Here is a 17,499-nt window from a genome sequence, read left to right on the forward strand (position 1 = left end):
TATTTCTCTCTACCTCATATAGACACACACACACACACACACACACACACACACACACACACACACACACAAACACACACACCACTTTTGGAAGATGTGTTAGGCATCGTAAGAGAAAAAAATACGTGCTATAATCTGTGCAGGGATTATTTGATTGTCAAACTTAACAACATTGACTGCGAAGATGCTGCATGCATATACCTTGAAGGCGGATGTGGGTCTTGAACTAGATTATTTCTTGCCTTTCTTAACCCGTTGATAACAATGATGACGAGTCCAGAGTATACTCGGGCAGGTGTCTGTGGGAAATGCGTGTTGTAGGAAAATCAGTTTGTCCTCAGCAGGTAAACTGTGAAGTTCAGCTTGGAGAGGGGGCCTGAACCACTTGTGTCATGTTGTGTGACCTGTTTCTTTCCTGAAGTGTGCGGCACACTGTCTCGGAGGTGTTTTTGTTTTTGTTTTTGTTTTTTTACCAAAGGGACTTTTGGCATGGATTGTATATACATAAAAAACAAACGTGGGGAGGAGGTGATATTGTCATCATGAGAGAGGAAGAAAGGTCACCTTATTTTCCAAGCTCTTTTTTCAAAGACTGTATCAACCATTTGGAAAGGCTGAAAGGAAGCATTGTTATTACTATCATTATTTCATATTATTATTATTATCAGCATTGATGTTGTTGGTGTTACTATCATTACTTCTTTTGCAATCTCTCATTCTGCCAACGCAGCGAAAGGTCAACTTATAGTGACTGTGACCCATAGGCCTTACCACCTGACTATCAGCCTTTCTTTTGTTTTGTTTTGTTTTGTTTTGTTTTTTTGTGTGTGTGTGTGTGTGTGTATTTGACCACTTCACTTGGGTTTAACCCTGCTCTTTGCCAGATAAGTAAAGTGAGTTCTTTTATGTGCAGAAGGTATGCCTCTCCTACACATGGGACCAATGACTTAAAAGTCTCACCCAAAAGGCATGTCAAGCACATGCTTTACTGCTGGACTGGGACTCATGTACACTGAAGCCTGCTGTTTTATCCACGTAAACTTCACCGCTCAGCCATATATATGCAGAGACTCCAACTCTCCCGTTTTCGACGGGAGATCTCCCGCCGAAAACCCATTTTTGCAAAATCTCCCGTTCTCCCGTTTGAGATTTAATTTCTCCCGCCCAGGATCTTTGTCTCCCGTTGGAAAGGATTTCTTACATATTTCTATCGTATGATGAAAAAATAAGCCTTAGATAGCACCAGAGAGCATCTAGAACCCTGGGAATTTCGCGCTTCGCACACATCAACTTTGAGTCTCCCGTTTGCTAGGGGTTTCAGGCGGGAGAATCTCCAGATCAGAAGGTACTTTGGGTTGGAGTCTCTGTATATGCCCCATAATAGAGTTACAGTTACTCTAACTATTCAGAGATATTTTTGCTGTTTAGATCACCGCTTCTTAACCGGTGGGCCATGAAACTCTCTTAGGTGAGCCACGATGTCAGCTGAAAATGAAATGAAAAAGATTCGTATTAGATCCAACCGGCCTAAAGCCCCCCCCCCCCAAAAAAAAAAATAAAAAAAAATAAAAAAAATCAACAACAACAAACAAACAGACAAAAATTGCAGGAGGCCAAAGTGGGCCTCAGGTTAAAAAAGATTGAGAAGTGTGGGTTTAGATGAACTATTCATCGTTCTCAGTCGTGGAGACCAGTGCCACATACGGTGGCTTTAAATGGTAAGCTGTTCGGCGGATGGTTAGCTGCTAAGTTTCGATTGATATCTCTCCTGCGATGAATTTCATTTCTTCTCGATCCGGGGTCCTAGCAGTGAAATATTTTTACCCCAGACGCAGGACGGGAATTCTGGTTATCAGATTTCAGGATGTATCCAGATGGCTGTGAGATGCGCTTGACCTGAATCCAAGAGTATGTTGGAACCCTGACAACTGGGCCAGACTGATTTAGGAGCCTCTTTGCGCTCATGTTCACATTTTAGCACAGTTCTCATACAACACAAAACTTGTCGAAACTTTACGTCGATGTAGGGCAATTTGTCAATCAGTTGCAATAAAAACATCTCAACAGAAGAATTTCATGAATTTGAATAACACAAAAGTAGTTCCTAACTACCAGAAAGATTTTCCTGTGGTTTTGCACCATGTGGCAGTATTGCACATAAGCTGGATGCATTTGATGGAAGTAGATGACTTTAAAAGCTTATTGTTACTCATTTAGGGATTTAGAAAATCCTTGAATTTAAACACATCAATTAAAAGTTGAAGTGATATTGGTGGACAAAATAGTGAGATGAGAAAAATGCATTAATGCGAGTCTTTGCATTCTCATGTCGTGACAGGATGAATTCATTTACATACATCTACTGAGACTGAGACCGAGCTTGTGTATGTTTAGAAAACCCCTATCTCTATCTATCAGCCTCAGCTATATAAGCAACTGGAAAGAACAGACAGAGGGGAAGAAAAAAAAAGAAGAAGAAGATCCCCATAACCTACCTAGCAATTAACCCCTAATCTTCCCGCCACTTGATATGGGACGTACGCGCCCCCGGACAAATGTCGTCTTTCCTCGCCTTAGCACCTGTTTGTGTCGTCCTTATCCAGTGATAGCTTGCTGTAACTCTCTGGCCAGGCCAGGGTGACCTCTGGGATAAGATTGTCCCCCTCCCCCCCCCCCCCCCCCCCTTCCCCCTTCCCTTTAAATTCAAACTCACATTTATGTGTTTGCTTTTGTTTTAGGTTAGTTTTGTTTTGTTATGCATTATTCGTCTGTCTTGTGGGATCAGGATTTTTGTTTTTGTTGTTGTTTTTAGAAGTGGGGGGGGGGGGGGGGGAGGAGGAGGGGGAAGGAGAGGATTCGTATTTTATGTGTTGGTAAGTGATGCCTGGAGCAGCTTCTTAGTGTAAGACCCTTAATTTCACCCTGTCTCTAATAGATACTGATAAAATTCCTTGATTTAAGGGGAGATAGTGACAGAGTTAAAAGTTGCCAAAGGACACTCAATTATTTCAGTGATGTCGGGGCGGCCTCGTAGCTTCAAGTTTATGTGATTGTTGGCTCGCTGTTCAAGTGATCGCTATCTTCCACCGCTCAGTTTTGATTGGTCAGCTTGGAATGGCCGAGTGTTTTGCAGCAGGACCGGGGAGTGTAGGTTCACTTGTGCCGAGGTGTTAAAAATGCAGTGCTTGTCAAGTTTTACCCGAGACATACGTAACACAAGATGAGACAGGATGTGACGTTAATCATGCAGCCATTTTGAATTCAGTCCCTTGAATCTGGAGGATGAGTGAGCTAGTGGCCAAGAGCTCTGAGATATGAGTAAATCTTGATGAAATCAAGAATTAAGGAGTATGTTAAAGGACAAGTTCACCTTCATAAACATAACAATTGAGAGAATGCAACATTATTAGTAGAACACATCAGTGAAAGTTTGAGGAAAATTGGACAATCGATGCAAAAGTTATGAATTTTTAAAATTTTTGTTTTGGAACCGCTGGATGAGGAGACTACTACAGCTTGTGAGTCATATGCGTACAACAGTATAAAGAAAATATAAAGAAAATTCAACATATTTTCACTTTTTTTCGCATAATAAAAGAGCACTTGACTTGCCTCTTTCTAAAGGCAAGGGGAATAATATTACCCATAACATTTGTCGGTAACGAGTCGGGGAAATGTGTACTTTCTTTATAAGATGAAATTTTGTGAAATTCTCTTTATATTTTCCTTATATTGTTGTACGCATGTGACATCTAAGTTTTTCACACACTGCAGTAGTCTTCTCATCCAGCGGTTACTGCACAAAAACTTCAAAAATTCATAACTTTTGAACGGATTGTCCGATTTTCCTCAAACTTTCAATGATGTGTTCTACTAATATTGCCACATCCTCTCAATCCTTATGTTTATGAAGGTGAACTTGTCCTTTAAAATGCCTGTTTGGGTAATATAAAGAATCCAAGATGGTTCTTGCAAAATCGTTTGCTTCTGCTATGAATATTTTCTAAAAATGTTAGTAACATGTGGGGGGGGGGTGGGAGGAGGGATTTGGAGGAATTTTTTTTTTCCATGTGAGTGTCACTTTATGGCAAGATTCTTTTGTACAACACAGCAAAACACAAGGGATGGAAGACTCATTAAAGTTGGGTTGCAAATTAAAAAAACCCCAGCATGATATTAACTTCCGCATTTAGAAAAGGAAGAGGAAATATTCATAATTATGACATACTTAATGTGAAGTCATGAAGGGATTAACTTTGGTCGCCTTTCCACAAATTTTGACCACGTTTGAACGATATGATACACATCATCATAAAAAATGCTGTGATTTTTCAAAACCAGACTTACAATCTTTTTACATATTTACGTCAGGATATGATCGTATCGATGAATAATTTGGTAAAAGGGAAAAGGGCCGGTAAGCGCATTTTTCACTTTGTCATGATGAGATGGCATGTGTGTGCGACGGTAACCGTAAACGAGAACGCCAGCTCTTCCTGCCGTATCCGGAACCCATAGTATTGTGCCGCGGTTACTCACAGTCAGACTGCCTGACATTTCTGAAGGAAGTTGTTTGTTATGCCGCTTGATTCAATCAAAGATTCATCCCTCAAAAAAGAAAAAAAAAATCCCAAACCAAGAATGAGATGTGGGTGCCATTCTCCCTTGTCTTTCATTATTCTACTTTTTTTTGATAGCTAGTGCCCTCACGTACCATTGACTTTGGTATTGAGTCACACTGACAGTCACTTTGTGGACGTGTCGTAGTCGCACATTAGTGGCATAGATCATCGCGGCTGAAATTGATGCCGACTTCACTCAAATCCTCGTCTTCGCTCATGCCTCTGAATCGGGAAGTTAGGGAAGTCTTTAGATGGCAATCGCGGAAAGCGTTGCCGCTCCTGCCGATGGCGGTTGCCGAAAACTTTAAGCTTGTTGCGGCGACGGATAGGCTTTACTAGAAAAGTGCCTGTTTGGGGCTTTAATTGTGCTCTGTGATTTCTCCTGATAGACAAATTGTGTACTTTATAGTACAGTTTTGTATGTGTATCAGACTGAACAGGGAGGTGGGAAGAGACTGAGCAAGGACACATTTTTAGTGTCATGTAGAATCCCCTACCCAAAGAAATGATTATGATTTGAAGTTAAACTTTGCGTGTTCCACATTTGTGTGTGTATGTTTAGGCAGAACAGCAGCATATTTTTGTATTACATCTATATCTTTATCATGTTTTTAAAGGTACAAGTCTAGTAAGGATATGTCATGCTGTTAAGGGCAAGGATGGGTTAGGGGTGATACATTTGACCCCCACTCGTGTGCCCAAGGCCTTCTTGATGAGTACTAGTGGACATGGCAGCATGTGTCCAAACCGCGGCCATAAGTTTGTCTTTTCAGTCAGCCCATCTCTGACGAGGAAAAATACACGCATGGCACATCCTCTTCCCCACTTCCTATAAAGTCCATTCCAGATCTCTAAATCACCCTCCAACCCCTACCCCCATCCTTCCCTCCTTCTGTCCAGGAGTGTCTGTCCCCCCCCCCCCCAAAGGATTCCAGATCGGAGGCGGGAAATGGATTGCAGATGAAGTTCAGTGTGGGATGAGGGATTAAGATGTGTGATAAGAGGGACGGGCCTATCAAAGCCATCATCTGTAACGTCCCCATGTATGACTTATCCAGCAGCAAGCACCAAGTACGATTTTAAATTGAGGGAAAGGGGAAATACTGTATACGCTATAATTTTCGCGTACATAAATTTTCGCGAATTGCCGATGTCACACATTTTCGCGAGTGGTTAAATTCGCGATTGGGGGACCAGAGAAAATATGAAGTGGCAAAGAAGGTGTGAATTTTCAACTTACTAGCATACAGTAAGAATGATACTAGTTATACACTGCATGAAAAAGACTTGCCAAACTCTGCGAACTAGTAAGTTAGAATTCAACATTTTTGAAGTGGAAAGTCTATTGCGCTAGATTTCTGACGAGTGGTCCCCTTGTGATAATGGATTGGCTCTCTACAGTATTCGTAAGTAGATGTGGACGTGCGTAAACAAGCTTAGCCAGTATGGTCTGTTCGGTAAGCCGTGACATGGTATTCTGGTACTGAAATGTTCGTATCATCAAGGCAAGGGATTCATTTTGGAAGGTAATATTTTCGCGTGTTGTTAATTTCGTGAATAGCTCCCGACTCGCGAAATTCGCGAAAATAAAACCCCCGCGAAATATATAGCGTATACAGTATACAAGAAAGAAACAAATCTATAGTGGAGTAAGAAATCTTGCACCATTGGTTAGTTCCATTGAGTAGACAGTGCACTAATCCCTCTTCCTCCTCCATCTTTCCTTTTGGGATCGATTCCGGCCCACCCAGAATTCGCAGAATATCAGATCCGAGGCATCGCTCGTGGGATTTGCAACACGCCCCGACAGATGCCATGCTGCAATGATGGGTAGAAATGTTTGATCTTGATGCTTTATCTCAAGGTTTTCCCTTTACCACTCTGTGTGGCCAGACGTCTGCATGGCCCCATTCACATCCGCAAATATCGCAATGTTGAAATATCAACATGTTTGGTGGGTGCGCGTTCACATTACAACAGAAAGTTTTGAAGTTATATCAGTGAAGAAATATTGTGAGCTTGTGCCACCCTAGTGGGCATTTGTAATTGGCTTGGTGTTCTTGTCTCATGAAACTGGCTTAGTGATAGCTTAGAAGGCTATGACCATGGGGAGGAAACCAAATACTCATAAGTAGAAGTCTTTCAAGAAAAAGAAGATTTTTTTTTCCCTGAGTATTGTAATACGTTGCAAATTGCAACATTGCAAACTTCTCCCAAAGTTTGAAAAATCATGCTTCAGTCTGAGATTTCTTTCTTGGCAGTGTTGTGATGGCTTTTATCCGGTCTGCTTAGCAGACTTTCTCCAAATCGCCACAGTTTTTTGACTGTTGGCATGAATGGTCCTCCTCTGTATCTTTCTGCTACAGTGTCTTTATAGACAAATGAAAAGAAGTCAATAGAATTATGGTTTCATTGCAGCTCCTCTTCATTTTTCATTAAAAGTTGTATCTGAGAGTTGGACATCTTGCAGACATGGGCACCTTGCATGTCAGATTCATTTTATGTGATTCATTAAAAAAGATCATGGCTGGCTTCAAAGTGGATTAAATATTTAAGGCTTTCCTTTTTTTTTTCTCTCTCTCTGTCTCTCTCCTTGGCAACTTCCCCAATCAGTATAGTTCTTTCATGCCTGTGCACATGACAAGATGAGTCAAATTTGAAGGTTTACAGTTGTTTTTTTGTTGTTGTTGGAATCAATGAATATGTATGAAAGAATTCCTGATGTGCAAAATTCTCATAGATATTTCCTTGTCCTTTTCAGTTAACAGACTGAGTACTCATATCAGACAGCAGTTGAATAGGGGAAGACAATTGATGAAAATTGCACCCCACTTCTTATTGACTTACATTGTATCCTACCTCTTAACCTGTTGAGGACGGACTGATTTTGCTACGACTCGCATTTCCCACAGACACCTGCCCAAGTATACGCCGGACTCATACTCAACCGGTTAATGGCTTACATATTTGGGTCTTATAATTTCACTTCTTACTGTGATAGCACTTCTCATCATGTAGAGGTTGTGCTTTGCGCTGATGTTCTGCGGCCTCCTGATATACACTGTAGGTAGGCATTGCTGTTTGAGAGGCAGAGGAGACTAATCCTGCACTGTGGTGTAAAAATGAAACATTGTATTTTGCCTCGAAGCACAAGGCTTTGTGCTTCATCGTGTTTGTTTTATCAAACACAAAAGTGTTTATAATGGAAGTACTTACATATGCTGTCTGTCTGACATTAAAAGAGATATATAAAATATACCGTATTTTCATATTTTTGTTTTCTTCTGCAGGGGAGTTTTCTTCACCTTCCTGTTGGCCCCATTCCTGATGATCATCACATGCGTTCTCTTCACACCGCTCAGTGTCGTCACGCTCACTTGCGCACCCCTGCTCAGCTACGAGCTCCTCAATGAGGTGAGTTTGAGATGCACAGAGACTCTCTTCACCTTCTTTCTTTCTTAGTGCAAGATGGCCTTCCTATTTAATATTAATCATCTTTCGATACTTATTCTCTTTTGTTCATTCATCTTTATCTATCCATTTCCTTTCATGCGTTCTTCTGTATCTGCTTTCTCTTTTTTATTCTTCTTCCATTTCTCCTTCATTGTCTTGTTGTTGTTTTTTTTTTGCTCTTTTCTGTTGTACCTTCTCTAATTCCTCTTTCTCATGTACTTCTTCAATTTTACTTTCCTCATCCTTCATCTCCTCATCCCCTCCTTCGTCTTCTTCCTCCTTCCATTTTCTTCCTCCTTCTTTCCTTGTCTTGTTTTTACCCTTTCCTCCATCTATTGTCCATTCTGAAAATTCTTCCCCCCCCCCCCCACCACACCAGACAGATGTCGTGTTGAGCAAAGGTCAAGCGCAAAATTCCTGTATTCAGCCACATCTTGCTTTGTTGAAATTGTAATATGAATGTTAACATCGTGACCTTCTGGTCAAAACTTGTCGTATTCCTGCAGACGATAGACCAGCCCAATGTCGTCGTGGACGGCTACTACTTTGGGGATCTCATCCTGCAGAACTCCTCCATCCCTCTGACGTCCACTGGCATCTTGACCGAGTGTGACGAGGGGGCCTCGGCGTATAGCGCCCTCATGCTGGACTCCCTGTACAACTTTGATAGCATTGCCGAGGTCAGTGATGTATCTGTGTACAGTAGAACATTGATGGCGCTGTGCTCTGAAAGGTTTTTTTTTCTCATTCAATTACTTACAGAAACCAGAAATTTGTAAATATTTTTCAGTGCTACACTGTATGTAATTAGTGCTCATCATAGAGGGACCTTGATGTACATGATTCGTGTGATTTTGAAAAAATTGCCATTAAGGCTGTCACGACCAATGGAAGAGAGCTATGACATAGCCAGTTGAATTATCACAAAATTACATTTATTATAACTAAATTCTGTATCACAATTAAATGGTTGCCATTGCAACTGCATTATCATCACATTGACATCAATTTCCGAAAATTAAATTATCTCATGAGTTCCAACGAATATAAATGCACTTCCCTGTGTTAATCGACGACTGAAGTCTAGTCCATTCAGCGATTATAATTGACTGCGTTATAACATCATTGAAGCGGCTCGTAGGATGGCAGCTCGTGCGTTGACGGTGGTCCAAAAGGAACATCCGGCGTTCAGGAGGCAGCATGCATGCTGCATCCCCGGTGTGGGTAGACACTGTGGTGCTCGGCTTATCAACGCTGCCTTGACGGCACCATGGCATTAAAACATGTTGACCCCTCCTTCTCTGCGATGTGGAGTACGAACTCAATATTATGTAGTGCGACTCGAAGTGAAGCACGAACTCGGCTCGGAGTAGGTGCGGCACAGGGACTCGGGGTAGAAGTATGAACTCAGGATAAAACCCTTAAGAAATTGGAACAAATTTCCACTAGCTGAAAATCGTACCCAAATTCCATATATATAATAACTCCACATTTTCAATCCATACTTCATAAATCTCATATACATTTGCCATAAATTAACCTATGACAAAGTCAATTTACCGCTGGATAAGTTATCACTTACCCTGACACAAATCCCCATTTCAATTATCCGTTCCACGTCAACATACATATATCATAATTGTCAAATATCTCTGTAAAATAACATTTACTGATAGACTTTCTTCAGATTCTATCACAACCATAGTTATTAAAAATCAAATTCACTTATTCTTCAGTTTCTGCCACACATCTATCTCAACTTCCTCAGATTTTCTGACATTCAGATAATATTCTCAAAATGCAAAATAATGCTATCACTTGCTTAAGCGCTGACTGTAAAACTGATAGAAAAACTATTCAACTCACCACCATTGTGGGCTCACAACTCCTCCCAAAATTAACGGTACTCGAACTCGAGGGCCATAGCCTGTTGGCTCCTCAAAACACAAACTCGAGGGCCCTAGCCTGTTGGCTCCTCCGAACACAACTTGACTCTCTGCTGCCAAAATGAAGAGTGACTCTCTCCTACACTGTGGCAATGCAACCTGTAGCGTCGGGCGGGTCTTGGCATTCAAAGTATCCCTGACATTCGCCCTTGCCTGGAGGCGATTACGTAATACTACCTGTCTCCCTCTCTGAGTGGAGTCAATACATTTCCACTAAGCTACTTATTTTTTTCCTTTACAAACACAATTATAGCAAAAGCATTTTCTCTTGGCAACATCTTCCCGTCAAAAATATACATAAACAAATGAGAGGACTTTCTTTTTCAAATTTCTGATACTACATTATTTTTGATACTTATTTTCCAAATTTCAGAATATTGCTGTTGGAAAAACTACTTGTGACAAATATCCCCCTCCTTCAAAACAACTGCTATATTTTGAAATTAAGGACATCTACGTAAGTAATCTGCTCCTACGTTCTCCGATCCTTTGATCACTTGCACTCTGTAGTCGTAAGCTTGCAAAGCTAGCGCCCAACGCAGAACTCTCGCATTTTTGTGCTGCGCTTTGGACAGATAAGCAAGTGGGTAGTGGTCTGTCTGGTACGTGAACTTCCTTCCATACAAGTAGTACGAAAACTTTTTGACAGCCCATGCCAATGCCAGACATTCGTGCTCAACTATTGCGTACTTCCGCTCGCGATCAAGCAGTTTGCGGCTCGCATAGCTGACCGGAAACAAGTCGCTGTCTTGTTTTTGCATCAGGACAGCTCCTATGCCTATGTCTGACGCGTCTGTCCTTACCACATACTCTTCGTCTCTGTTTGGCAGGCGTAAGATAGGATACTTACAGAGCCTGTCTTGCAGTGTTTGAAATGCATGTTCCTGTACTTCTCCCCATCTTACCTTTTCTGGTTGGTTCTTCTTTGTTAGATCGGTCAAAGGTGCTGCGATCGCGGCCATGTTGGGAATGAACTTTCTATAGTACCCGACCAATCCTAAGAACGATCTCACCTCCCTTTTCGTTGTCGGCCTCGACATCGACTTCACCTTGGCCAGCTTCTCTGGAGTTGGCTTCACTCTACCTCCTTCCACGACGTGTCCTAGAAATTCGACTGATCGACAGCCGAGATGACACTTACTTGGTCGTGCTGTGAGATGAGCTTCTCGTAGTCGTTGGAAGACCCGTCGGAGATCGTCCACGTGTTCCTCCCATGTCTTGCTGTACACCAATACGTCATCTATGTAGTGTACGACATGAGGCAAACCTGCAAGCAACTTCCTCATCATGCGTGTGAATACCGCAGGGGCGTTCACCATTCCGAATGGTAGCACTCGAAATTGATACTGACCTTCTGGTGTGACGAAAGCAGTCTTTTCTCTGTCTCTCTCGTCCACGGGGATTTGCCAATATCCTTTCGACAAGTCAATTTTCGAGAAGTATTTGGCCTCTCCGATTTCTGACATGATCTCTTCTACATTTGGGATCGGTTCATTATCGATGACAGTCACCGAGTTAAGTTTCCTGTAGTCCACGCAGAATCTTACCTTCCCGTCCTTCTTCGGTACTAGTACAACAGGGGCTGCATACGGTGACGTCGATGGTTCGATTACCTTCATGTCCAGCATCGTGTTCACCTCCTCTTGTATTGTCTCCTTCATACTCTGTGGAACAGGAAATGGTCTAGAACGAATTGGTTCTTCTGTTTTCAACTGAACTGTGTGTTGTGCCAGATTTGTGTGACCTGGTACATCAGTCATCACGTCAGCGAAACCCTTCACTAATCCTACGAGTTCCTTACGTTCAGCATCGCTCAACTCATCACTGATGTGAACATCACTCACACCTTCAGTTTGCACAACGGATGGGCATTCAATGGACACAGCTTCATCCTCACTACCCTGTTCATCGATCACACGCAAGTGGTTAGCCTCTCTCACAGACTCCTCACGTGCTCTCTCCTGATACTTCTTCATCAGATTCGCATGATAAGTCTTTTCCTTACCTTTCACCCGTAGCTTGTAGTTGTGTCGTGCAACTCGTCCTACCACTTCGAACGGCCCTTGCCATTGCATCTCAAGTTTGTTTGAGCTGGTGGGCAACAGCAGTAAGGCTTTGTCCCCCTTTTCAAACCTTCTCTCTCTTGCCCTTACGTCAAAGTGTTTCTTGTACCTGAGAGATGACTTCTCAAGTACGCTCCTCGCGACTTCGCAAGTGGACTGTAACCTATCCCTAAGGTCTAAGACGTACTGATAGGTGGTCTTTACCTCTTCCTCAGGAATTTCCTCCGTCCATAACTCCCTGAGTATCGTCATTGGCCCTCGGACTACTCTACCATACATCAATTCAAAGGGTGAATAACCTGTACTCTCATGTGGGACTTCGCGATATGAGAATAGTAGCGCAGGTAGATAGCGATCCCAATCTTTGGGTCTCTCTTGACACATGCGCCTAAGCGTCTGTTTGAGCGTCCCATTGAAACGCTCGCATGCGCCGTTTGCCATGGGATGATACGGCGTAGTGTAGAATTGCTTAATTCCTACTAGACGCGCTGCTTCCCTCATGACCCCGGCAGTGAATTGGGTGCCGTTGTCTGAAGGCATTTCATTTGGAAAGCCTAGTCTAGAGAAGACCTCCATGAGACCTTCAGCTACGCGTTCAGCTTCGATAGACGGAAGAGCTATCGCCTCGGGGTAACGAGTAGCTAGATCTACAAGTGTAAGTATGTACCGGTTACCTTTGTCGGTGATAGGTTGAAGTGGACCTATGATATCCACCGCAACACGTCGAAAGCATGTGTCGATCAACTGAGGGGTAACTAAGGGAACCTTACCTACCCTACCTTTGGGTGTAGTTCTTTGGCATGCGTCACATGAAGCACAGTAGCGCTTTACATCCGACTGGATACCTGGCCAATAGAACTGTGACATCACTCTATCAAGTGTTTTCCTTGTTTGGAGATGACCAGCTAGCGGCATATCATGTGCAAGGTGTAGTACTGATTCTCGCAGTGCTTTGGGGACTACGAGCTGTTTGAAAACTTTTCCGTTCTCAACATGAGGTGACTCATATTGACGATATAGGAGTGAGTTATCGTAGAAGTATCGAACTCGTCCCCCCTTACCTACGATCTTGTTCTCACCACTCACCGCCAACCTTTTCACCTTCTCCAGCGTCACGTCCCTCTCCTGCTCCCTCAGCATCTCGTCTCGGGTGGCTGCAATCTCGATGCCGTCCGGCGTCTTCAGCCGCCTCCACGGTTGCTCCTTCCTCCCCCTCATCCCCCTAGTCTCAACACTAGCCCCGATACCTGTGTTGTGGGTGGCGTCCGTCGTCTGCTCCCGTCTCTCCGTGACGACTCCAGTCCCCTTGGCACCGCCATCTGACCCAGCATCAGTCTGTGTCTCCATGTCGACTCCTCTCCCTTGCGTCTCCATGTCGACCTCAGACGCAGTCTCCCCGTAAGAGCCCGATGCCTCCTCAGTCCTTCCTTCGACTCCAACTGGCATCTGCACTCCGTTGACGTTACCTACAATCAAGTCATAGACTGGATTATCCATACAAAGTGCTTTCACATTGCCTGAAAGGTATGGTGTATGAATATCTACAAAGGCAAGCGGGAACCTCCGTATGGTACCATCCATGAGCACGCATGGCTGGAGCTCACCTGACATTTGAGAGTACCCAACTAGACTTCTGCGGACCACAATCGCGTTGCACCCCGTGTCCCGCAGCACCGTGACACTCTTACCATTCACTCTACCCTGACAGGTAGGCACATTGTCAGGACCTAACTCATGGCCACTATTGAGCACGAGTAACTCATGCCCGCAAATCAGCTTGGCAGTGCGTATTGCGTCTGCTTTACCTGACTCTACCTCGCTGGCCGGTGCATCCGGACATAGCCCTGTGAGACAACTTCCCCCTGTCTTAGCCTTTCCAGAGGTAGGCTGTTTGGGAGGGTATTTGGTAGCTACCTCCCCTTTTGTAGGGCACTTAGGCGCAATATGACCCCATCTACCACATGAATGACACCTAGGACCTTTAGGCTGGTTAGCCCTAAATGCCGCCTGACACTTTTGATCGCTAAGACCACGCGCTTCAAAGTACAGCTCAGCGTGTTTAACGAAGTCCTGCACACTACCCGGAGTGCGCTCACGAATGAATATCGCCAGCTCGCGTGTGCAGCTTGCGAACAATTGCTCTTGTACGCACAAGTCTAATAGTGCTTCTGCAGAGTCACTACATTCCGAACGCTCAACCCAGCTTTTTGCGTACCCAGACACGCGCGCAGCAAATTGTGCAAAAGATTCGCCATCCTTTTGCTTCGCTTCCCGAAATCGCTTCCGGAAGCCTTCTGCATTTAGTGCAAAGTGCTGCAGCAGTGCATGCTTAAGGCTATCGTAATGCTCAGCTTCACTGGTGGGCAGGCGCGTATAGCACTCTAGCGCACGGCCTGTCAACAAGTTTCCTAGGGCAGGAGCCCATGCTCCCTTGGGCCACTTGCTCAAGGTAGCATGCCTTTCAAAACGCAATATGTATGCATCCAAATCGTCAGAGTTCTCGTTGAACGCTTGCATGCGTGGTAGCGCACTCTGAAACCCTTGAGAGTCAGAATCCGAACTTGAACTATGCCTATCCTTGTTACACTCAGCAATCTCCAACTCTAATTGCTTTTGCTTAGTAGCCTCTTCTGCAAGCTTCAACTGTTCTTCCCTTTGCTTCTGGCGCTCATCCCTAGCTGCATTAGCTTCACGCCGACTAACTTCCTTATCCCTTTCTTCACGAGCAAAGGTAAGTAACTTCTCACCCTGAAGCCCATACTTCTCTCCTAACTCAATGTATTCAGACAAATCCATACTTGCGTTAAAGTAACAATGTGGAACAACTTATAAACCTGAAGTGACCTCACTGTTAAACTCTAACTCAACCTTCAACAGTTAGAAATTTTCTATACCACTCCTGAGATCACTGCAGTACAAATACCTTTGTGAAGATTGTACTTCTGGCTAATCACTTTCTACACTTCACTGGTTGACAAAACAGACTCCTCTCCCGGACGTGCCCCCATTTGTCACGACCAATGGAAGAGAGCTATGACATAGCCAGTTGAATTATCACAAAATTACATTTATTATAACTAAATTCTGTATCACAATTAAATGGTTGCCATTGCAACTGCATTATCATCACATTGACATCAATTTCCGAAAATTAAATTATCTCATGAGTTCCAACGAATATAAATGCACTTCCCTGTGTTAATCGACGACTGAAGTCTAGTCCATTCAGCGATTATAATTGACTGCGTTATAACATCATTGAAGCGGCTCGTAGGATGGCAGCTCGTGCGTTGACGGCGGTCCAAAAGGAACATCCGGCGTTCAGGAGGCAGCATGCATGCTGCATCCCCGATGTGGGTAGACACTGTGGTGCTCGGCTTATCAACGCTGCCTTGACGGCACCATGGCATTAAAACATGTTGACCCCTCCTTCTCTGCGATGTGGAGTACGAACTCAATATTATGTAGTGCGACTCGAAGTGAAGCACGAACTCGGCTCGGAGTAGGTGCGGCACAGGGACTCGGGGTAGAAGTATGAACTCAGGATAAAACCCTTAAGAAATTGGAACAAATTTCCACTAGCTGAAAATCGTACCCAAATTCCATATATATAATAACTCCACATTTTCAATCCATACTTCATAAATCTCATATACATTTGCCATAAATTAACCTATGACAAAGTCAATTTACCGCTGGATAAGTTATCACTTACCCTGACACAAATCCCCATTTCAATTATCCGTTCCACGTCAACATACATATATCATAATTGTCAAATATCTCTGTAAAATAACATTTACTGATAGACTTTCTTCAGATTCTATCACAACCATAGTTATTAAAAATCAAATTCACTTATTCTTCAGTTTCTGCCACACATCTATCTCAACTTCCTCAGATTTTCTGACATTCAGATAATATTCTCAAAATGCAAAATAATGCTATCACTTGCTTAAGCGCTGACTGTAAAACTGATAGAAAAACTATTCAACTCACCACCATTGTGGGCTCACAACTCCTCCCAAAATTAACGGTACTCGAACTCGAGGGCCATAGCCTGTTGGCTCCTCAAAACACAAACTCGAGGGCCCTAGCCTGTTGGCTCCTCCGAACACAACTTGACTCTCTGCTGCCAAAATGAAGAGTGACTCTCTCCTACACTGTGGCAATGCAACCTGTAGCGTCGGGCGGGTCTTGGCATTCAAAGTATCCCTGACATTCGCCCTTGCCTGGAGGCGATTACGTAATACTACCTGTCTCCCTCTCTGAGTGGAGTCAATACATTTCCACTAAGCTACTTATTTTTTTCCTTTACAAACACAATTATAGCAAAAGCATTTTCTCTTGGCAACATCTTCCCGTCAAAAATATACATAAACAAATGAGAGGACTTTCTTTTTCAAATTTCTGATACTACATTATTTTTGATACTTATTTTCCAAATTTCAGAATATTGCTGTTGGAAAAACTACTTGTGACAAAGGCTAAAAATTTACCATAATAGACTCATCCACATGATTAGGATACAAACTTAATTACCCTCGTCATTTTCGAATAACTTGGTCATCCTTGTCACTTTTTGGCCATTTTCGTCAAGTTGTGTAGCAGCAGTGTAGATGAACGAGTGATACTGATACACGTCTTGCAAGAAAGATTTATGGAATTACAGTGTATCCCAGTGCACTTCAAGATTTTTCTGTCCATTGCTGTACTCTGTGATCACAAGTTTAACCTCTAACGAAATTGTTGGGAAGTTCTGATTCATGAAAAATCAAAACTCCCTAGAAATAGGATGTATACAGTGCTCTTTCTCATGTGTGAATGATAAAACAATAATTTACTAAAGGTATTCCATGATTGTTGTCTTTTTTTCAATTTCTGTGTCTATGTTATGATCTGTAGCTTCTAGAAGAGCTGGAGACCGAAGTCCAGAAGCTCGTCGACGAAATCGCCCCCGACGACATCACCTACGACTTCCCCTTCAACGACTTTGTCGACCAGCTCACCAACCTGACAAAGCTGACAGAGTTAGGACAGCTCAACTACACCGAGTTTGAAGCACTGGTATGACGTCAAGGTCTTTTGTGTAGTAGAATTCATTTGTGGCATCAGGCCAAACACACTCCATGAAATCAAAATACTCCTTTAGTTGAGGTCTTTTCATCACCTTTGATATGACTTTTCTTCATGTTTGTTCTTGTTTTTAAGTCAAGACCCAATTTCTTTTACCATCCTTGAGCGAGATAGGTAAAAAATTCTTGCTTTTGACTTTATAGCCATTCCTGGAAGCTTCAATTGGTTCCTTTGCAGAATGATTGTGGATATCATATTGGAATCATCCTTGAAATACAGAGATTCTAAACCCCCCGCCCCCAAAATAGGCCTTTTCCAACTTGAGCTAACACAGCATAT

At 43.1% G+C, this 17,499-nt stretch overlaps 1 protein-coding gene across 1 annotated transcript in view; it reads left to right on the plus strand.

Moving 5' to 3' along the window:
• LOC139719876 (prominin-1-A-like) overlaps positions 1-17,499 on the plus strand; it is a 113,391-nt gene that overhangs the window by 59,619 nt on the left and 36,273 nt on the right. Inside the window, exons 12-14 of the mRNA XM_071631264.1 lie at positions 7,913-8,036; positions 8,582-8,755; positions 16,990-17,151. Of these exons, the coding sequence (XP_071487365.1) occupies positions 7,913-8,036; positions 8,582-8,755; positions 16,990-17,151 (460 nt within the window). The remainder of the gene's footprint in view (positions 1-7,912; positions 8,037-8,581; positions 8,756-16,989; positions 17,152-17,499) is intronic.

Source organism: Diadema antillarum, unplaced genomic scaffold (genome assembly GCF_040938485.1).
Source record: "Diadema antillarum isolate AM-2024a unplaced genomic scaffold, OU_Dant_1.0 scf00000009, whole genome shotgun sequence".
In the NCBI taxonomy this organism is placed as follows: Eukaryota; Metazoa; Echinodermata; class Echinoidea; order Diadematoida; family Diadematidae; genus Diadema; species Diadema antillarum.